The sequence below is a fragment of the Dermacentor silvarum genome, chromosome 11 (genome assembly GCF_013339745.2).
Source record: "Dermacentor silvarum isolate Dsil-2018 chromosome 11, BIME_Dsil_1.4, whole genome shotgun sequence".
NCBI lineage: Eukaryota > Metazoa > Arthropoda > Arachnida > Ixodida > Ixodidae > Dermacentor > Dermacentor silvarum.
This window is the reverse complement of record NC_051164.1, coordinates 97556369-97576606: the sequence shown is the minus strand read 5'-3', so window position 1 is coordinate 97576606 and position 20238 is coordinate 97556369. Positions and strand designations below refer to the sequence as shown.

The 20238-nt window shown below is 44.0% G+C and overlaps 1 protein-coding gene and 1 long non-coding RNA gene across 3 annotated transcripts in view; one reads left to right on the top strand and one right to left on the bottom strand.

Annotated features, from left to right (window-relative positions):
- The window catches only part of LOC125941576 (uncharacterized), a 57275-nt gene extending 43789 nt beyond the window's left edge, over nt 1–13486 (bottom strand). Inside the window, exons 1-2 of the long non-coding RNA XR_007464454.1 lie at nt 13343–13486; nt 7736–7870 (exon numbers count right to left, since the gene is read on the bottom strand). This is a non-coding gene — a long non-coding RNA (uncharacterized LOC125941576). The remainder of the gene's footprint in view (nt 1–7735; nt 7871–13342) is intronic.
- Nucleotides 1–15216, top strand: part of LOC119433607 (dihydropyrimidinase) — a 55852-nt gene extending 40636 nt beyond the window's left edge. For both annotated transcript variants that reach the window (XM_037700862.2, XM_037700861.2), the window contains 6 exons: nt 140–417; nt 1447–1588; nt 2896–2979; nt 5248–5511; nt 7296–7524; nt 14900–15216. In XM_037700862.2, the coding sequence (XP_037556790.1) occupies nt 140–417; nt 1447–1588; nt 2896–2979; nt 5248–5511; nt 7296–7524; nt 14900–14985 (1083 nt within the window). In that variant the 3' untranslated portion in view covers nt 14986–15216. The remainder of the gene's footprint in view (nt 1–139; nt 418–1446; nt 1589–2895; nt 2980–5247; nt 5512–7295; nt 7525–14899) is intronic.
- The last annotated feature ends 5022 nt before the right edge of the window (nt 15217–20238 follow it).

The following is a 20238-nucleotide window of genomic DNA, read 5'->3' as shown; positions in this document are numbered from 1 at the left end:
ATGTCATGACTTGGTCACATGGGTTTTCTTGCCATCGGTTGTTAACACCGGTCGGTCGCCGGATTTTCCGCTTCATGGGACATATAAGGCACTTCCACCTTAATAATCGATCGTAAATCACTGTTCCCTTGTAATACAGGTGGAGGCCGAGGCAACGCACCGCGCCATCGTGCTGGCCAACCAGGTGAACTGCCCACTGTACGTGGTGCACGTCATGAGCAAAAGCGCCGCCGAGGTGATTCTGCGGAAGCGCGCCCAAGGCTGCGTGGTGTTCGGCGAGCCCATTACTGCGGGCCTGGGCACCGACGGCAGCCACTACTTTAACCGATGTTGGAAGCATGCAGCCGCGCACGTCCTGTCGCCCCCTCTGCGGCCTGACCCGTCCACCCGAGGATACCTCATGGACCTGCTTGCCAGGTGGCGCTCTTATTTCCTTGCACTCGTGACTCTAAGTAAAACTGATAGAGCTAAGGGGACGCTAATAAAGAATATATTCGTTTAGTGCGGATTGGTAAATTATGTTTCTGGGATGCCAAAACTGTCAGTACAGTCATGAGGAGTCTTGGTAAACCAGAAAAGATGCGAGAATGAAAGACAGGTGGCAACACGCCTTGAAGTTCACGCAAAGGCTCAATTTAGCAAATTTTTAGAACATTTTCTACACGAGAATGGTCTAAACATGTGAAAGTACTTTGAAATCTATGATGTCACTATGACCCAGACACTGTAATTTATGCATGAAATTTGAAACTGGGAAAGTGTGCCTTCATTTTCTCCAACAGTGATCAACTTCTGTCTGTTGAATGAATGCAAACAGAGCCATGAAATAATATTTCATCAGTTTGAAGGAGTTTAGTGTTCACTTTTAGTGTTCCTTTAACACCTTATAAAGTTGCCATTTGATGGACACCGAGTGTTAAGTTCACTCTGCTGCAAGGTAGAAGCCATACTGCTGAAATACTGGAAAGAATTTGACGTAAGGTTTCCCCTTAAACTGCCTCAAGAATCACTTGCACAGCACATGTGTCTTGTCTCTCTGCTTCGAGGACATTCATTAAAAAAAAAATCATTTAATTCGTAACTTTTTGTATAATTATCTTTCGAGATCAGGGCATGCTCAGTGCTGGGGAATTGGCACCTGTGGCACTAACAAACCTTGTCGCCACACACATGGCTTACCTCTGCCTGCATAGTGCAGCAGAAGACATCAGTCAAACAATGCAAATGCATGGGTATTATGTGGTAATATTTGATATTGCGAAGTAATATTAAGTACTTATTACTTAGTAGCTGATGCGAACTGTATCATTTCCATTTTAAACTGCAATGAAACAAAATGATGTTGTAGTAGATTTGGAGAGAGTTATGAACTGTGCATGAATTACTGCAAAAGAAAGTAAGGCCATCTTTCATTAGTTCTTCTATGTGTGTGTATGTGTTTCCCAGTGGAGAGCTGCAGACAACTGGTTCAGACCACTGCACCTTCACGACCACCCAGAAGTCGATCGGTCAGGATGACTTCACCCGCATTCCAAATGGCGTCAATGGTGTCGAAGAACGAATGGGTGTTGTATGGGAGAATGGTGTGGTGAGAAAACTTTCCTTTTTATATTGACAGACTAATAGCACCGTCACATGGGCACCCATGCACTCCTTTTATATTCCTTTATATCTATGTGTATTTATCTTGAGAGAAATGCACTAGGTGTCACACGGTCACCCATCGGAAGGGAGTTTAATGGAGCTTTTGGTGAACTGAGTACAGTGATCTCCCTTGACGTCTGGAGAGAGTACTCTCATTCCCATGGTGCTTGAAATGTAAATGAAAATAATTTTTGTTTGCGTTGCTTTGCTGCAGTTAAAATTGTGAAATGAACTCGCTAAGAACAGCTAAAATCAGTGGCCATGCCTTCCAGTACGCAAGAACATGAGTACAAGATTGGCGGCATTGAGCATCGCTACATTAAGGGAATAGTTTACTTTTCATAGTAGTCAATTTTTCACATGAACGTTGCATGTTTACATTATGTTGCATGTTATGTTGCATGTTTACATTATGTTGCATTATGTTGCATTACATGCATGTTTGCATGTAGGAACAACATTAAGCAAAATAATTTTAGGCATAACTAAAGGTGAAATTAATGTGCATGCATATAAGCTGAACAACGCATAATAGGACATTGGCAGCTTTCGTCATAAACTAGTTTGTTGCCATATAACACGATGCAACTTATGTGCTGTTGAGCTCCTTTATGAAGTCTCATGCTCCCTCATCTCAAAGGAGATAAGAGAGGTATTTCAAGGGAGGGAGGAGATAAGGGACATGTGATAGGGGCATAGCATCAATGCTAAAGTTAATCTCGCACTCATTGTTTGGTGAAGGTTGTAACAGACGCCTGAGATAAGTTTTCTATTGCTTAAAGGGAACCACAAGGCACATTTGGATTACAGGGTTCCACCTGTAGCATCACTCAAATGTCTAGTGACATATACCTAAGGCACGACAGTGCTTCATTCTGGAATTGCAAAAAAAAAAAAAAATTCTAATTACACTAGGCCAATGCACTAACTATGGAAACAAGATGTCAGAAGAAAGCTGTCTGTAGTGGCTACCATGTAAATGAGAATGGACTGACAAGTCCACGTTGAATTGGTGACGTGATTCTTAACTCGCAGCTGGTTCAGAAAGTAGCATCACTGCTTGATGCAACGTTCTTGCCTGAACTGTGAAGAACTGCTAATACAGATGCAAAAGAGCAAATTGCCAAAGATGACGCAAAAAAACGCATCGCTGGTGCATAAAAAAAAAAAAAACAGTACTGTCACCTGTCAGAAAAAATTTTGGACTGTGCCGTCATACTGTATTTTAAAAGATTACAACATTTATTTCAGAACACTGGAAAGTTGGATCCCTGCAAATTTGTGGCCGTCACCAGTGCCAATGCTGCAAAGATCTTCAACATCTATCCACGGAAGGTAATCAAAATGTAACACTGGCAAACACACACCCAGCCGTACAAAAGTCACGACTTAGTCACTTGTGGTAGACATCCTTCTGTCAGTTCACACTGTTAAACTGTATGTACAATTTTATCACACCCCTCACTGTTAACTGCTCACTTAATTAGCCAATTTCCGTTGCGTTGCTGAGCTCAAGGTCACAGGATCGATCCTGACCGTGGTGGCCGCATTTAGATTGGGGAGGACGCGCGTCGCCTTTAAAGTGGAACCGCGATAGCAGCTTTCTTTTTTCTGCACCTTCGCCTCAGCGCGCCGCTGCCGAGGAAGCGAGCGCCATCTGGATGGCGTTCTTGCAAGGACCACCGACTAGGGTGCGCCGCTGTATCAACGGTAGAAATGTTGGAAAAGGGGGTGGTGTTCGAGTTTCCGCATAACAGAATTGTTTTCTCGTATATTCAAATTACCATCTGAAGCTATCATGCCTGTAGATTGCGGTTAAGTCGTACTTTACAATTTCTCCGACGCATTTTACTTTGAGAAATTCAATTAGTTCAATTCAATTAGTGAGACATTCAATTCAACGCGGAGAGCCTGCGTGGTTGGCGTGGTTCAGGATGATTTTCTTGGCAGGACAACACCACCGAACACCGGATTTTATGCGACACGGGGCCCTTAACGCTATCGCATTAAAACTGCTCATGTACCGTGCACTGGGTGCGCATCAAAGAAACCCAGGTGGTCAAAATTAATCCAGAGCCCCCCACTACGGTGTGCCTCATAATTATGTCGCGGTTTTAGCTCATAAAACCCCAGACTTTAATTTAATTAGCTGATTCCACAGTTATCAGTCAGCTATGATGGACGTCGTAGTGGAGGTCTCTGCATTAACTTTGAACACCCTAGCTTCTCTGATGTGCACCCAAATCTAACCACGTGAATGTTTTTGCATTCACCCTACGTCATTAAGCATCCATTGCAGCCACGAACCAAACCCATAACCAAATTACTTGGCGACAAAACTTGCACACACTGCCACTTGAATGAATGAAAAAGGCAATCAAGAGTTTCTTTCTACGAAGCATCAGAAAGAGCACTCAATTTCTACTATATGGCTAAACCTGGAAGGCCTTCATAGCTTCGTTATGTGACAGGCAGGCATGGTCTCATTTCTCGTCGGCTGGTTCGTCGTCTCGGAGTGTGAACTATTATGAAATAAAGTGAAATCTCGTTGATACGATCTTCACGGGAAACAAAAAATAAAGCGTATCATTAGAAAATCGTATCGTCCAACGTATTATCCAACTAAATCGTATGATCGAGAAAAGACAAAGAAATGTATTATCCCGAAAAACACAGAAACGTATCAACGAGATTCCACTGTATCACCAAATGACCACAATATCATAATTACAAGGACCAGTTCTACAGAACAATAAAAGCGGTCATTTTGTGTCTTAGCATTGTTCTTTGTAAATATATGATGCTTAACCAACCAACTCTGATTCAGACCTTAGACCACAACATCAGTTTCATCCTTGTCCCCCAAAGTAAGCCGAAACAGTGCAACTAGTAAGGAGGAGAGCAAATATTCAAAACTTTCAAATAACGAATATAATTCTGTCCGATTAGATTCAGTCTTCAAATCAAATTGTTGCTATTCTTAAATATGGATATATTTCAAATAGTTTTTCAATATTTTAGATTGCCAGCTGTGTGCAATCAAACATAAGATTGAAGCAGAAGTGTGATAAATTTCACTCTGGCAGCCATAATAGACAAGAAACAAGATGGACAAACTAGCCTAACATAGTACTTTGCTAAAGAAACAAGAAGTTGCATAGCAGCGCACTCTATAGGGTTGCTCAGGGCGCACTTGCCGAAGAATCGTAACTTTGCAAACTGATGTGCAGCGTAATGACAGAAGCTTGCTAACGTTGCGATTCTCTTTGCTCTCCCGCCTTAGGATAAAAGGATCAGAGCTTAGTTTTATATGGTGGAGAACTGCTGTATCATTATTCGAAAACTATTAAAATTACTGAGTACTCCATTGGACTCGCTTCTGGCACTATTCGATTCACATTCGACTTGGTCTCTAACTTTTCACACACACCTAGCAACTAGATGAGGACCGAAATTGAAGCAAATGCACATCACAAATGTGCATTTGCTTCCTTGTCGTCATTTAGTTGCACTGCCTCAGCTTTTTATTAATTGCTTCAAAGATGAACTAACCAAGTTGGCATTCCCACCAAGATGTCTCTTTTTTTTTGTTCTGCCTTGCAGGGCAGAATCCAGGCCGGTTCTGATGCAGATGTGGTGATCTGGGACCCCGAGAAGGAGCACGTCTTCTCGGCCCAGACTCACCAGTCTGCCAGTGACTTCAACATTCTCGAGGGATTCCGGTGCCGAGGTGCTCCGGTTTTCGTCATTTCTCAGGGGCGGGTCGTCGTCGAAAACGGAGAGGTGCATGCCGCCAAGGGCGTCGGCAAGTTCGTCCCAATGGCGCCCAACTGCAGCTACGTCTACTCAGCTGTCCGACAGAGGGAGGCAAGTGGTGACTTTTTGCCCACACAAACATATGCTTGTTGTTCAGTGCAGAGATGACACATCTCTTTGCTCTCCCTCCTTCTTTGTACATAAGTAAAATTTAATTTAAAATTGAGCACTCGTAGCTGAATGCGCTGTGATGTACTTGTGTTGGCAACACTTTAGTGAAATCAAAGTATACCATGCGTACATTATTTAGCTTCTTGCCGGAGACCGTTTTTCACCAGGTTATCACTGTTATCAAGTATCATTTGGTGCGAGACATGCATACCATATCGGGAAGTTCTTTAATTGTCGCGAATTCTGTAGCAAAGGGGCCTGGTCAGATTACGTGTGCAATGCAAATGCTGTAGTACATTTTCAAATGTAAGTGAGCATAAGCAATTATTCTGGAATGTACCATGATACATGTACAAATAGCAGACAGGCTTGGCCCGTGAGTTCGGATTGCAATGACCGACGACTGCCGAAGAAATAGAGGCCACTGTTGAAAGTAGTAGAACTGTAATAGTAGTTCTAGCGGCAGCTGTGGCAGCAGATTTTGCATCAATGTGGTTCCAGTTTTACAATGTCTAACTACAAATGTTTTGGCTCCTCTATCGTGTTGCTACTTTTGAAGTAAATGTTAGATATCACAATAATAAAATTCCATAACAATTAAATTTTGCATAAACAGTCTACCACTAGCATGTACTTGCTTTTTGGAGTGACACATAATCTTCATGTTTGTGTTACGTGATGTTAATAAGTAATATTAATTCAACATTCAATCATCTCTCATTGCACATTTGATAGTGTGTAGCGGCTTGCAGAAATTAACCAGAACGAAGGTACCATCAGCATAAACTGAATTGCGAACAAGAAAAAAAAAGTGATATGAACACTTGTTCCTTATAACTACAAGGAACTGCTATGTGCAGTCGTTCCATTAGCCGTCTTCAAGCATGGTGCGGACCAAAACGGACATCATGGAGCTTGAATTCACTGTCACAAATGCTGGCAAAGCAGGAAATGCAATAATATAGCCTAATCGCTTTCGGTTTGTTCGCATTTGCGGGAGGTGCGCATTTTCCATTCCCAAGACAGAGCTTTGCAGTAGACACTGTGTCCCTGTTTTCACCATGGCTCCTGCCAAAGGAATTTCATCTGCACCGCACCCAGCTCCAACTAAGGCTATCAACCAGCACCTCCCCCAAAGTTGTTTCGTGGAAGGAAACAACAGTGGGAGAGAGTATTTACGAAATGTATTTGCAGAAATGCAGCGCTCAGCAAGGTAAGAAAAAAAGGCTCACACAAAAAAGTTTCACCTTTGCTACGCCGACACATATCTGCTTCAGCTGTCCTGTAGCGCTATGTTGATAGTACCTGTTGTACACTTAGTGAAACATTTTTTTTTTTTTTTTTCGCGCTTCAGAGTTGGGTATTCCAGGACTTGCACGAGGGCGAGCCTTACATGATTAAATACTTTATCTTTCTCTGTAACCTGCCATGGTGGCTTAGCGGCTATGGTGTTGCGCTGCTAAGCACGAGGTCGCGGGATTGAACCCCAGCCGCGGCCGCCGCATTTCAGTGGGGGCGAAATGCAAAAATGCCCATGTCCCGTGCATTGGGGGCTCGTTAAAGATCCCCTGGTGGTAAAATTAATCTGGATTCCCTCACTATGGCGTGCCTCATGATCAAATCATGTTTTTGGCACGTAAAACCCCAGAATTCATTCATTCTTCCTCTGTCACCTCTAAGTTGAAGCTTTCTTCTAACACCATCGTCACTGCCGTCCCCTGCAGGCTTCAATGCCACGCAAGATCGATCGATCGGCCCCAACGCCAGAACCGGAGACCGTAGAAGAGGCGCCCGTGTCGCCCGCAAACGCTGCCCCTGCGACAAAGTCAACTCCACCACCTGCGCCGTACTACAAGGAACCCCTGTACCCAGCGACGCCACGCGAGTTCCACAGTCGGCCTCTGACACGCGGTGGCTGCCGCAACCTCCAGGACTCCACCTTCAGCCTCTCTGGTAAGCATGCCGCCTTCATCACACTTAGTCAACCCTTTAAGGATGGGACATAAACATAACTGAAAGAAATGCTTAAGTTTCGTCGAAATGGGCAAAACACACCTAGAACAAGGATATTCAATGTAAAGGAAGAAAATGTTCGCAGATATATACCAGTCTAAGCAACTCGTACATCAAGGAAAGCAGAGCTGAGTAAAGAACTTTCTTGCACCTTTCAAATAATGCTTCTTGGGGGGGCGTTGGGGGCAGAGGTCTCGACGCCATCCTCACAGGTACCCAGGGAGGATCGGCAATGGTGGGCTGAGGCCCCTTAGATCAGCAGCAGGCGGGATCCCCAGCAGCCCCACTGAGCAAAAGCCAAAGCCTAAGAGACGCTGACAGGGACACTGGTTGCGCAGGAACACAAAGCCGAGCGATGTGCGAGTAAATATGACACTTCCGTGAGGAAAAGTATACGGACCAGGGATTTCGCAATGAAGCCGATTAGCTTTGCCACCTACGAATGTAACTTGAAATTGAATACTGCAGTGCAACTTTGCCATTCCAAACTTTCCAGGGCACTCAACAATTCAGTTTGTGCGTCTGGATTACGACTAAATTCAGCTTTTTCGGTGACCCTGTGGTCTGTATATTTTTGCTCATGGGTGTACATCACTGTGGCCCCCAGCTTATGCCAAGTGGAATGTTAAAGATGTGACAGGAGTGATTTGAATACATCCATACTCAAAAACAAAGTGAAAGTTGCACTGAAGAAAAGTGTTTTGTATCCTCCATATGAAGCCGACACACATCTTGTCAGGTGGCCCAAGTAGCGCTAACTCACATTCCCAGGTCTGCACATACACAAATGCCCAGGGGGTCAGATGACAGGACAGCCGCTGCTTTAGCTCAAAAGGTAGGGCATTGCACAACACATAATGTAAGAAGATGTGTTCGATTCCAGCCAGCAGCAAGTTCTCTTATAATCCACTTTCATTTCCCTTTTCTTAACTCTACATTTCAATTTAAAAGAGCAGTTAATTTCCTCCATGCTTTCCTTGGTTTCATCTGGTTGTAACAAAAGGTTGAGCCCCTTGGTTCCCTTTATTCTTTTTGCTCATTTCCAGTACTACAGTAACATAGCTACACCATACTGAGCAGCCATAATCAGACACGCACCGATTAACTGTCAAGACAAAAAGCTGTCGAAGCAGCACACTTAGTATGTTTTCAAGTGGAAGTGACTAGACAAAATGAGACTATTTTAGAGAGGCAGGCCAACATTTCAATAGGTGCACCAAACTTTGTCAAGGCTGCCTTTTCATCACTGGCAGGGAGTGCAGTTTCGTGCAGTTAATGCGGTAATGTCACATGGTGTTACTCTTGGCTGCACTAGAACACAGGCTTTGCAAACTTAGCAAGGAGTTTTAGCCTGTCTGTAGGGCATATCACAGTTTATGGAATACTGAAACACCAGCAACACAGAAGTGCGCTGCATAGGGAGCCTTCATACACATGCCTATGCCATGTTTTAGGATGGTGCTAGCCTTCCAAAGGGTACATGCCACTACCTGCTAAATGCTCTGCCAAACTTCCCCCTGAGTTTAGGGATTTTTGAGAATCAAAATGGCAGTCTACCAAGAGGCCACCTAAACAATCCACAGTACCTGCAATTGTTGCTTCCGTGCAAGTAATCACATTTCGTGACATAGTAAAAAGCTTTGCACCCGACCAAAACAAAAAAAATACAGTATATGTAAGCTCTACACAAGACACATTTACCTTTTAGCTAATGCAGTAGACTTCTGGCAATTCGACTCAATTTGATTTTTTAATTCGATCCCGACCGAAGATCCCGACTATGGGCCCAAACTTTAGTTATTTCAATCCTAAAATTAGCCTATGCTGGATAATTCAAACTTGACCAGTCAGCGCACACGTGCATGACCCCTATGGTGACCCCAATAGTGACCCCTTTTAGTGGCAGCATGTCTAGGCGGAGCTCAGGGGACAGTGAATCCACTGAACACGCATATTTTCCCATCGAATAACTCCTATTTCTTGAGTCTGCCCTAGGAAGATTTTCAAGCAATAACCATGGCGCACCAATGTCCGATTATGGTATTTACCCGATTTTAAAGCAGGCCTTTTTTTTATGTTTTCAGGAAAATGGGGCCGAAAATTGCTTGTGCAGTGCAGTCGGATACAAAACCAAAACTGCCTTCATGATGTTTGTGTGCTTTACCGCATAAAACGAATCTACTGCAGCGAGGTGGATTGAAAAACTGTGCAGCAAAGCTGACTTTAGAAAACTGGCCGCCACTGTGCAACACATATTAGACCCTTGCCTAATTTTCTTGCCAGAAAATCGGGTGCGCCATTAGTATATTGCTACTTTTTTCAGGAGTTTTAATGTCATTTCTATGTTAGTTTTCTACTTTGGACACATGGAAAGTGGATGCATGTTTTATTCTGGGGTGTGTTAGACATGCGTGAATAGTACTGCCAAATGAATTGACCATGTGTTCTGGCGTTTTTTCTGCATCTTGTTTAATTCAACCTGCCTGATAATTCAGTTGATTTTGTCAGTGCCGTCAGGGTTGAATTAACGGAAGTCAACTGTAGGTCCTTCCTTATTAGTGAATAACTAAAACGCATTTATTTTACGTGCCAAGCAAGACCAAAAGCACGGCGTAATGCACTTCACGTTCTTGATACGAGATGGCGCTACCAAGTGCATACCACCATGCCACCACACACTTTTCTGAAGACTTCACCACATCAGCTTAAACACGATCGCAGACAAAGGGCATGGTTACACTCATGCAAAAATATTTTCTCTGCAACTTTCGTGCCAAGATCAACTGACCGTGGATTCTAAAGCTGCTCAATGGACTGTGAGGGACGCTGTAGTGGATGACTCTGAAAATCTTGACCGCCTGGCATTCAATATTGCATGCACCTAAATCTAAGGCACTTTTGCATTTTGCCCCCATCAGTTCGACCCCTGTCCTTGACAGCTGCATTCTGAAGAACTCATGCTCAGTCATCGGAATATCATAACTGCATAGGAACTACTGCGGGCCACCTCAAGAATATGTAGTGTGCCAACAGATTTTTCAGGAGTCGAGTGATCAGCATCAAATGTAATCGGATACTTTGACAGTACCATAAAGAAAGCTACTGATGTGCCGTTGAATTTTCGTCTTAGCTCTGGGGAAAACTGACACACACTTTCCAGATTTCAAAAAAGCCACCAATATTTGAGTGTTTCATGCTGCATGCAAACATAAAGAAATAAATTCTATGTGTTTAAATAAAGAAGATATCAGGGCTGCAGCTGCAGTGGGGTTAGTGAAACATCTTGTGCATAATGCAGGGTTTGTATGGGCACTAGGGTACAGAAATGACAATGAAATCGTTACATTTATTCACACATTAAAAAGCTTACATGCCTAACTTATGCTACAGTCAATGAAGGTCTTGCGGTCTAATTATCGCAGTTGTACTCGCTCTCTATTCATAGTGGGTCCATTTGTTTTCTAAAAGGTGTTTGGGCACTACAGTAAACGAATGATCTCCCTACTGTTGGCGCTCGGGCCCGCCTGCCCTTGTAGATGGTTGGGTCTCCTGTGCGTGCTTCAATCTCCTTCGCTTGCACATCCTATAGAGACTGACACAATTTGCCATTGTCAAAGGGGATGGATATCACTAGTATCTTGCTGCCCGAGTCTCCTTACGCCATTTCTGGACTGTGCCAAACCTCAAGTGTAAATGCAAGGGGCACTTAAAGAGTTAAACTTCTGTGACCGCACAGAAAGAAGGTCTAAGATGACAAGCAGTGGTGTAAGGCACGTTGCTACGGCTACCCTCCATGCTTTCTTTTTGCCTGTCCATTGCATGGTTGTCCTCAACAATTGCACTTTTTTGCGGGCTGCAGCTCACTTCATCCATAGTGCTGTGATGCTACTTAGGACACTCCATGGTGACTTTAGGCTAAATTAGGACCATAGGCAGACCTCTTCAGACTTGTTATTAAAACACAAAGCATGACACTAAAGAGAAAATTTTTAAATCCATGCGAAATAATACTGGGGATCAAATATGCCATGCTTCACTGTGGAACTTACACAGCTTTGAAATAGCAAAATTCTATGAAAGCAAGTCCTGAAAGGCAGATTTAAAGGGTTAAAAGTTGGCAAGCAACTAGGCTGATATCGTTTTACAAGGAAATACCTTTTATGTAACAGCACGTCAAAATGCCTATCATCCCTTAGCAGTGTTGTGCGTGTTAGGTTGTACAAATCAATGACAGTCACCTTGGTGTTTCATCGGGGAACATGTACTCTAAACCTATTTCATTGCACATAAAAGTGCCCTTCAACACTTCATTTGTTGCAGCCTCTGCCTATGAAGAGGTGCGCTTAAATTTGGTTAAATAACTGAGGAATTAATGCTCGGATGACAGACAAAAAAAAGAGGCTCAGTATTCATTCAAACTTCCAACTCCAACTTAAAAACCTTCTGTATTTGCAGTTTTGTACAACACTGAACAGAATGCGAGTTTGAGAAACTTACGATGAGCAGAAGTAATATGCGAAATATCTAGGCTAAATGCCACAGACTGGTAAATTAATACAAGTAACTTTAAAGGGCTGTCAGTGACAATATATATAGGCACTGTGTTGTGTACCGTCATACAATAAAAGTTTTCAAATCACCACATATGTGACATCTATATCTCTAACACATTGCCACGACATTGTGAAGAGCGCTCTTGTACATAACAAAGAACCAGGAAACATGTTGCAGCAGACATGCTAACAAAAAGGCTGTCGGCATAGTGGCTCCAAAAAATCTAATGCATCTAGCTTGTTCCACAGCTGCATGATGGGCTCTGAGGGAGACGGCAGGGGACGGCTCCAGCTTAATTTTGAACACCCGAGATTCAAGTACACAAATATTTTTGCACTTTTCGCCCAGAAAATTCAAACCCACGTACTATAATGGTAGCATTCTTACTTGCATCATGCAACTACATTCCGTCAAAACTGTAAAATATAACTTGATTATCTTAATTATATCATCATCATCATCAGCCTATATTTATGTCCACTGCAGGACGAAGGCCTCTCCCTGTAATCTCCAATTACTCCTGTCTTGCGCTAGCTGATTCCAACTTGCGCCTGCAAATTTCCTGATTTCATCACCCCACCTAGTTTTCTGCCGTCCTCGACTGCGCTTCCCTTCTCTTGGTACCCATTCCGTAACTTTAATGACCGGTCCACCGGTTATCCATCCTACGCATTATATTTATTATTATTATATTATTGTATAATTAATAAGTTTCTCTAGAAATTGGTTGCAATTCTGCAAGGTTGCAGAAGTGTGCCTACCATTAAAGAGAAGAAAAAAAAAACAGAACGCCTATATATTGCATCTACCGGCACGGTTCAAGCTGCGCTAAATACTTATTTGCTCTGAAAAAAGGCGTGACTTGAGTTAACAGCAGTTAACAGCAGTGTTAGTTTATAATAAATCACGGCGCAATCGCGCCGCTCGCATTCGCAGCATGAAGTCTGACCTCCATACCACCTTCGAAATGAGTGAAAAACGCTGCAGACAATTCAATAAACTTTCAGAAACGAAATAGATCAGTACCGAAACAGGTTACATCAATTATCGTGCGTAGGAACATGGTAATCCGAAACCTCGAATTACGTTACGTGTTGCGGCCGTTCATATCGCGTGTCACGGCTTTCAAGGAATAGATGTACTTATTGCATGTAAGAAGAAAAGCTATTTGCCGAAATAAAGCTGCGTTGTTACCGTAACTCACGCTTCATGCAGCCGAGAAGCTTCACTTTCCACGTCCATTCGATCCACAACCGGCACACACTCCCAACTCAGTTGACTTTCGGCGCGCAAACGCAAAGCGAAAGCTGAAAGTGGCAAAGAAGCGAACAAGACCACCCCCGATATATCTACAAGCCTGCCCACAAGAGCCACAGCACCGCGCCGCGGCGCCACCTTTCAAGACAAACGAAATTTACGTTTTTAGAGTATGGACAACTTTAGCTGTGTCCCGCCAGCTGCTACTGGTGTCATTCGTTTGCATGGAGGTAAAAAATTTTTTCCTTCCTCCATTATCGTTTGCACAATGCCTCCTTTGGTTTGCATCAACGCCTCCTATAAAGTCTTTATAGGAGGCGTTGTTTGCATTAGCGACAAGTTGACGTTGCCCTAACCGCACCCCTTAAAAACTGTTATTTGCATGTGAGAAAGTGGCGCCCTCTTAAAGAGCCTGGCCGAAGCGATCTCGGGTAATCTTAGCGCATCGCGTGTTTGAGCAACGCGTTGGTTTGAGCTCGTGCGCGATGTGCATGACGCTAGAAAAATGGCGCACGTTGCTGTACGCAAGGCGAAACTACAGTGGCTGTAGCGAAACGCTACTATCCATCACCGTCACATGCAGAACTTTGTCGTGGTTTAGTAAGCTGGCGGTCTCAGAGCCTGCGGACCATGGTGGAGCTCTGACTTCCGTCTTTTGATTAAATTCTGTCTGTTTCGATTCTCTTACAGAACGGCGAGGCTGAATTATCAGATTTAGCGACGATTCAATTAACAAGTTTTTACTGGAAGCACTCTGGACCCTACACCTTTAAATTCGCACGCTAGAATTGAGGCAGTAATTATTGCCGTTTTATTCGTAGAGCACTTTCTAGTGCAGTGTGCAGGTTTTGTAAATGTATTTATTGGCGCACCCACTCTGGGGGAATGGCCAGATATGAAATGTAAGGAATAAGAAAACAAGCTTTTTGTACAGATATGTTAGAATGAACAGAGACATGTGGGAAGAATTAATTTAGGAGAATGTAGGATTAAGTGGAAAACATAAAAATATACGATTTTAAATCAGTTTTCTTGAAACAAAGCATTAAATTTGAATCTAGCATTTGAATGTCATTGATCCTACTGAGGAAATTCTGGATAGCAGTGAAAACCTTCCCCGTCGCTGTGCCCAAGAGTCGAGGCACCCAATGATAAATTCGGAAGCAGTTCAAGCTCCACGACAAGAAATGAAAAAGCATTTTTTACGGTCTCATCTTCCCTCCGAAAAGAACAAATTGGTGAGGGTACCAGACCAGCCCTATGTAAATAGAAACTTAAAGATGGTTTTGTTTCTGAACAGCTAACTGTTGTTACCTTTTCCTTCCAACCTCTCTAGGACTCCAGCATTACAGCATGTTGGGCGAGTTGCATGGTCAGCATTCATGAATGTATGGAGAGCAAAAAGGGATTAGGACAAGATAGAACTCTTTCATTAAGTTCTGTTAAATAGCTCCCCTTTCTTTCTTTTTGTAATAGTGCGTTCATCTCTCCATTTTCAATCCAGGTGCCCAGATCGACGACGACAAAGGCTCGAGAGCTGCCATCCGTGTGCACAACCCACCGGGAGGACGATCATCTGGCATCTGGTAGACATCGCCGCATAGCTTCCATGATGACGGTGGCATTCGACTCTGCTAACTGCCACCTAATCGCCGCCGCTGCTTGTCAGCTGTCCTGCCGCCCAATGAAATGGCCGCGATCCAATTTCTTTCCATCTCCCTGTTGTGCTTGTTGTGTTGCCCTTACCAATCCAAACTACTTCATTATTTTATAACGCAGCATGCGCGGCATTCGCTAAATAAAGTAGCATCGATATCATGAGATCAGTGTCATTCCTTATTTCCACATGGAAATCACACTAAGCATGCTGGCTCACGCCAGAAAGCAGCAGGAACTGGTGCTCCAGTCTTATAGTGCCCTGCAACCAATGTTACTAGAACACTGCCTACAACTAATGACCCACATACGAGTGGTCGCTTCAGAGTGCTCTGGTAGTGGTACCAAGGCCGTGAAATACAGCCTTGAAAGCTGTATTATAAAAACCAACGGCTCAAATGGTTTTATTCGTGCTTCACTATCGCCGTTAAGCCCACACTTATGCGCTCAGTAAAGCTTAGTTACCGTCTTGCACGACCACTGAATCACATGCGAAAGAGCTCTAATATGACGACCAGTCGAATATGTCTTAACTGCCATTGAGTTCACCACATCAGCTTAAGCACAATCACAAAGGGCGTGGTTACTCATGGCAAAAAATTTTCACTAACTTTCGTGCCAAGATCGACTGATTGTGCATTCCAAAGCTGTTCAATGGACTGTAAGGGAAGCCGTAGTGGTGGCTCTGGAAATCTTGACAGCCCGAGATTCATTATTGCATGCACCTAAATCTAAGGCACTTTGGCATCTTGCCCCAATGAGTTGGATCCCTCTCCTTGACAGTTGCATTCTGAAGAACTCGTGCTCAGTCACCCGAATATCATAGTTGCACAGCAACTACTGTGGCCAACATCAAGACCGACCCGACCAGCTTTCCGAACCCCATCAATATATACATGTATAAACGAGAGAAGGGAAACCGAGGGGCCGAATATATATATATATATAGAGTGAATCCGGCTGGGCCTCATTTCGGTTACTTAATGAATTATATATATTTGTGACCTCCACATGCAAGTGGCAATGTTTCCATCTCTATTAAATGTTGTAAATTATTAGAAGAGTTCTTTTTTATTTTTCATGAGTCGTTAGCATTGCCTAGGTACTACAAAGAGAAGCAATACTGAGACACACATCGTTCATGTGCATTTCACACGCCGTTGATAAAAGACTCTGCCGAAAGGGTTACTGAAGTCTGCAGGTTTTTTTCGGGGTTAAAAAAGCATGCAAAGCAATTTGAAGCGAGGTAAACATACAGCAACATATTCATTCTTTAGGCATAGGCTGTCCATACCATTAGAATGAATTGTTAGTTGGCTACCTCCTTCTCCTTAAAAAATAGAATAAATTTTGTCTTTTGTATATATTTAAACACATTATATCTCTGCATGGTGTTCACAGTGGAAATTAAAAAAAAAAAAAAACGTGAAGGGAAAAACTACGCATGAGGTAGGCCACCGCTGGTGCTTCTAATGCGCTTGTCCTCCCACTGTCAGGATTTGCAGAAATAAAGTGAAAGTATGCATTAAAAGCCATGCACGTCCGCACCAACAATGATGCAGTAAGCTTTACGCCACAACAAAATTTGGAAGTGAAAAGGTAGTGGCAACTTAAAATCAAACCTTAAAAGATATGGGTAACACAACTCTGGTAATGACACCTTAACAGGGGGGACTCCCCCCCCCCCCCCCAAATACTCCATGGGGGGGGGGGAGGCAGAGCCCCCCTGTAGTCGGCGCCTATACCCAGACACTTCAGAGTACCAAAATAATTATTGTGCTCGATGTCACATGCAAATAATATTAAACAGATAAAATTATGCACCAAAAAGAAAAACAAAAAATACAACGAAAGTAACAAAAAATAATCCCATTGTACCATGCACAAAGGCTCATAAACCTTCTTCGTACAGGTGGGGTCATAAGTTTACAGGGTTTGGGTTCTGCAACAAACGGTGCTTCAACAAAATATACCTTTTGTTGAAGGTGCCAATCTCTACTCTAAATGGCACTTCAGGTTTACAGCCTCGGAAACCAATGTCATTAATACATAGGCAATGAACAGCCACCAGCTTGAGCCAGAACGCCTTCGATCAGTAGGCCCAATGTTTCTGACAAAATGTGTAAAAGAGGGGCCATAGCAGCCTTTCTGGAGAAAATGAAAGGACATTCAAGGCCTTTTCAAAGTATTTTCAAGGACTAAAGCACTAAGATGCCATACATCTTGAACAACTTGAGCACTGTCTTGAGCAAAGAGCACAAACAAATTCTTTTTTTTATTTCACAGGGAACGAGAAAAGGTGCTCCCTAAGCCTTCTTTGCATAAAGCACCACCACGGAGATTCCCGTCAAAATTAATAAAGGGCACCACGACCATTCAGCTACCACGGGAATGATGTGTAGTACATGGATTTGCCTGATCTTAGTGCTTGCGGCTTCAAACATTTTGATGGTTTTTTTTGTTTTGTTTGGCTTTATCTGCCTGTATCAGCCCAAATCTCAAAGCAGTCCTACTTCTGTCTATGCAGACGGCAATAAGACTGCACATGCAGAATATTGTGAATAATCAAACTCAACTGCTTAATTTGCCAAAAATTATCGACTGGGTCACAAAGCTGTTTGAAGCCAAAGGTTAGGCAAATTCATGAACTAACAATCATTCTGATGCTAGCTGAACACAGAGAGCGTGAACACAGAGGGCGTGGCGAGCGCCCTCTGTGCGACGTCACACCACGGGCCTAGATTCTCCGGCAACTCGCCTCGTCACAGTCGCCGCGCGGCCACTGCTCCTGCCGTTGGGCGCTCGCTGCAGTTTTACCCGTTGGTTGATCACAACGTCTCTCCTTTCTTAGCCTAGTGGGAAACCACTAAGTTTAATAACAACATGTCTAATTACAAGCTAAGTCTAAGCACAGCCAGGGGTCTGTAGCTATTGCTACTCGACTAGGTTTAACCAGAGCTAAACCACAGCCAATTTTTTAAGTACAACATGAAACTAATGGGCTTTCACATTCAAGGGTTTCAACGTCTACTACGGACCTTGGAAGAAAAAAAAATCGAACACAAGACAGTTTTTGCTTTAAAAGGCAGCAATTTTATTGCTTCCTCTGCAAGCTGTTTTTCGGAGTTTTATTTTTTTGTTGCTCATGTAAAGCAAAGCATTCCATCAAATCAACAACATTGTGTGTATATATATAATATATATATAATGTATATATTTATGTATATACTTATGGTTAGACAAATGTCAAGCAACAACGGATGGTACAATTAAACAACGCATTCATTCCAAAAAAATTTAAAATAAAGGCTAGAGTAAACAAATAATTGCCGAACAAGCGACAAGCTTTTTTAATTAAAACGAGGGAAAAAGAGCAAGCAGCAACTTCAGGCTGTTCTTGAGGTGATCTCTCTTTAACTGCAATATTTACAAGGTCACGCGGGAAAACACAGACAACGCGACGGCGGAGGCAACGGTAACTGCAGCAGTAATTAGTCTGCGAACACACGTCGTCTGCAACGGCAACTGGCAGACGGCAGGCAGAACAGGGGCAAAGCACAAAGGAGGCATAAGGCAAAAAGACTGGGATCGAGTCTCGTTAAAAATATCCTCTCTATGTACACAATGCACGGTGAAAATGCAGCAGAGCAGGTGCGACTGTTAAGTCAGTTTATATTACACCATCGGCGAAGAGCCAACGAGAGAAGGAAAACATTTTTGCACGAGAGTTGCCAAGAAGCCGGTAACATCTGCGCTGCCGCCGTCACCGCTGCCACCACCATCGCCACTCGGGGAAAACATGTTCTGGCTCACGTCGTCTTGAAAGAAAGGTCTGTATCCACCAGGCATCTACCACAACCGTTGTGTACCACGGGCGCCTTCCAGAGGTCATCTCCGCAGCATGGAATAGGATGGGCACGATGCAATGACTGCCGGTTTTTACAAGCGAACGGACACAAGATAGCCCGCTTCAACTTTCTGTCTACAAGAGGGACCATTCGTCAGCTCTTGTCGAACTCTCTCTCGTCTTGGTAACTGGGAGGACACGGAGCGAAGGAAAGTCAAGAAGGGCCATAAGTGTGCCATTCTCTCTCTGTCCTCGCACCCTGGTGGTGCGTATGTGTGTGCGCACGTTTTATCGCGAGTTTTTTTTCTCATTGACCTACTAACTGCTACGTCGCCAGAGCGCCACAAGTTGCAGGGCGAGGCAGAAGACGCTGGCTGCGACGACGGTGACGGTGAGGGCCGAGATATGAGCCGGGGCGAATATAGGAGGAGGCGAGGCCTGGTGCTGTTGCTGCTGCTGGGGTGGGGACGGGACATCGGGGGCGGCACATCGGGTTTGAGCGACAAGAGGTGGGGCTTCAAGGGCGGGGATTCGGGTTTGAGCAACAGGAGGCAGGGCTTCGGGGGTGGGGACTTGGGTTTGAGTGACAGGAGGCTGGAGGATCTCGCAGGAAGATCTCCGAAGGAGAAGTGGGGGTGGGGGCGGAGGGGGTGGTTCAAAGGTGGGGGGAGGCGGAGTGGCGACACGCTCGTCGGTCGGACCAGCAACCGGCGCGGGCGCCGCCGCCGCTGTGGTTGGTTGTGGAGCGCTGCTGTCTTGTTCGTCGGGGCTTGACGGCGGGGAGGCGGGGACAGGTGGCAGGGGACGGCCCGTCATCGCCGTCGCGGGCAAATGTCACGGCTCGCATAGGTATTTGCCTGCATGTAAAATGAGCTTGTATGAGGCATGAAAAGGACCAGTTTTGAAGCTTGTCTAGGCACGTACTCGAAGGAGATGGCAAAGTCCACGCAGCAGTAATTCTGTCACTCTGTCCTGACATTTTCAGTAAAATTATTTTCTACTAGCTAAACAAGACCAATCGAGCATCTTGCCCACCTGATGACCAAGGGGGTGTGGAAGCTCAAAAAAGGATAATTGCCAAGACTAACATGAACACGCAGAAATAACAGCATTATAACTGCGTGCAGAAACGTAGAAAAATTGAAATTGGTTTTCAGAGTTCCATGGTTTCAGAAACCATTACAGCTAGGCTGTCAGATGCGTTGACCATGCAAAATCTCCTTTTAGGTTTCTATGAAGAAAGCTCGTTCATTTATTTTAATGTGTTTCTCGTCTCTCTCACTACACCTTGTATTAAACATTGAGATCTCGGGAAACAAACTTCACGCATGAAAGTCATT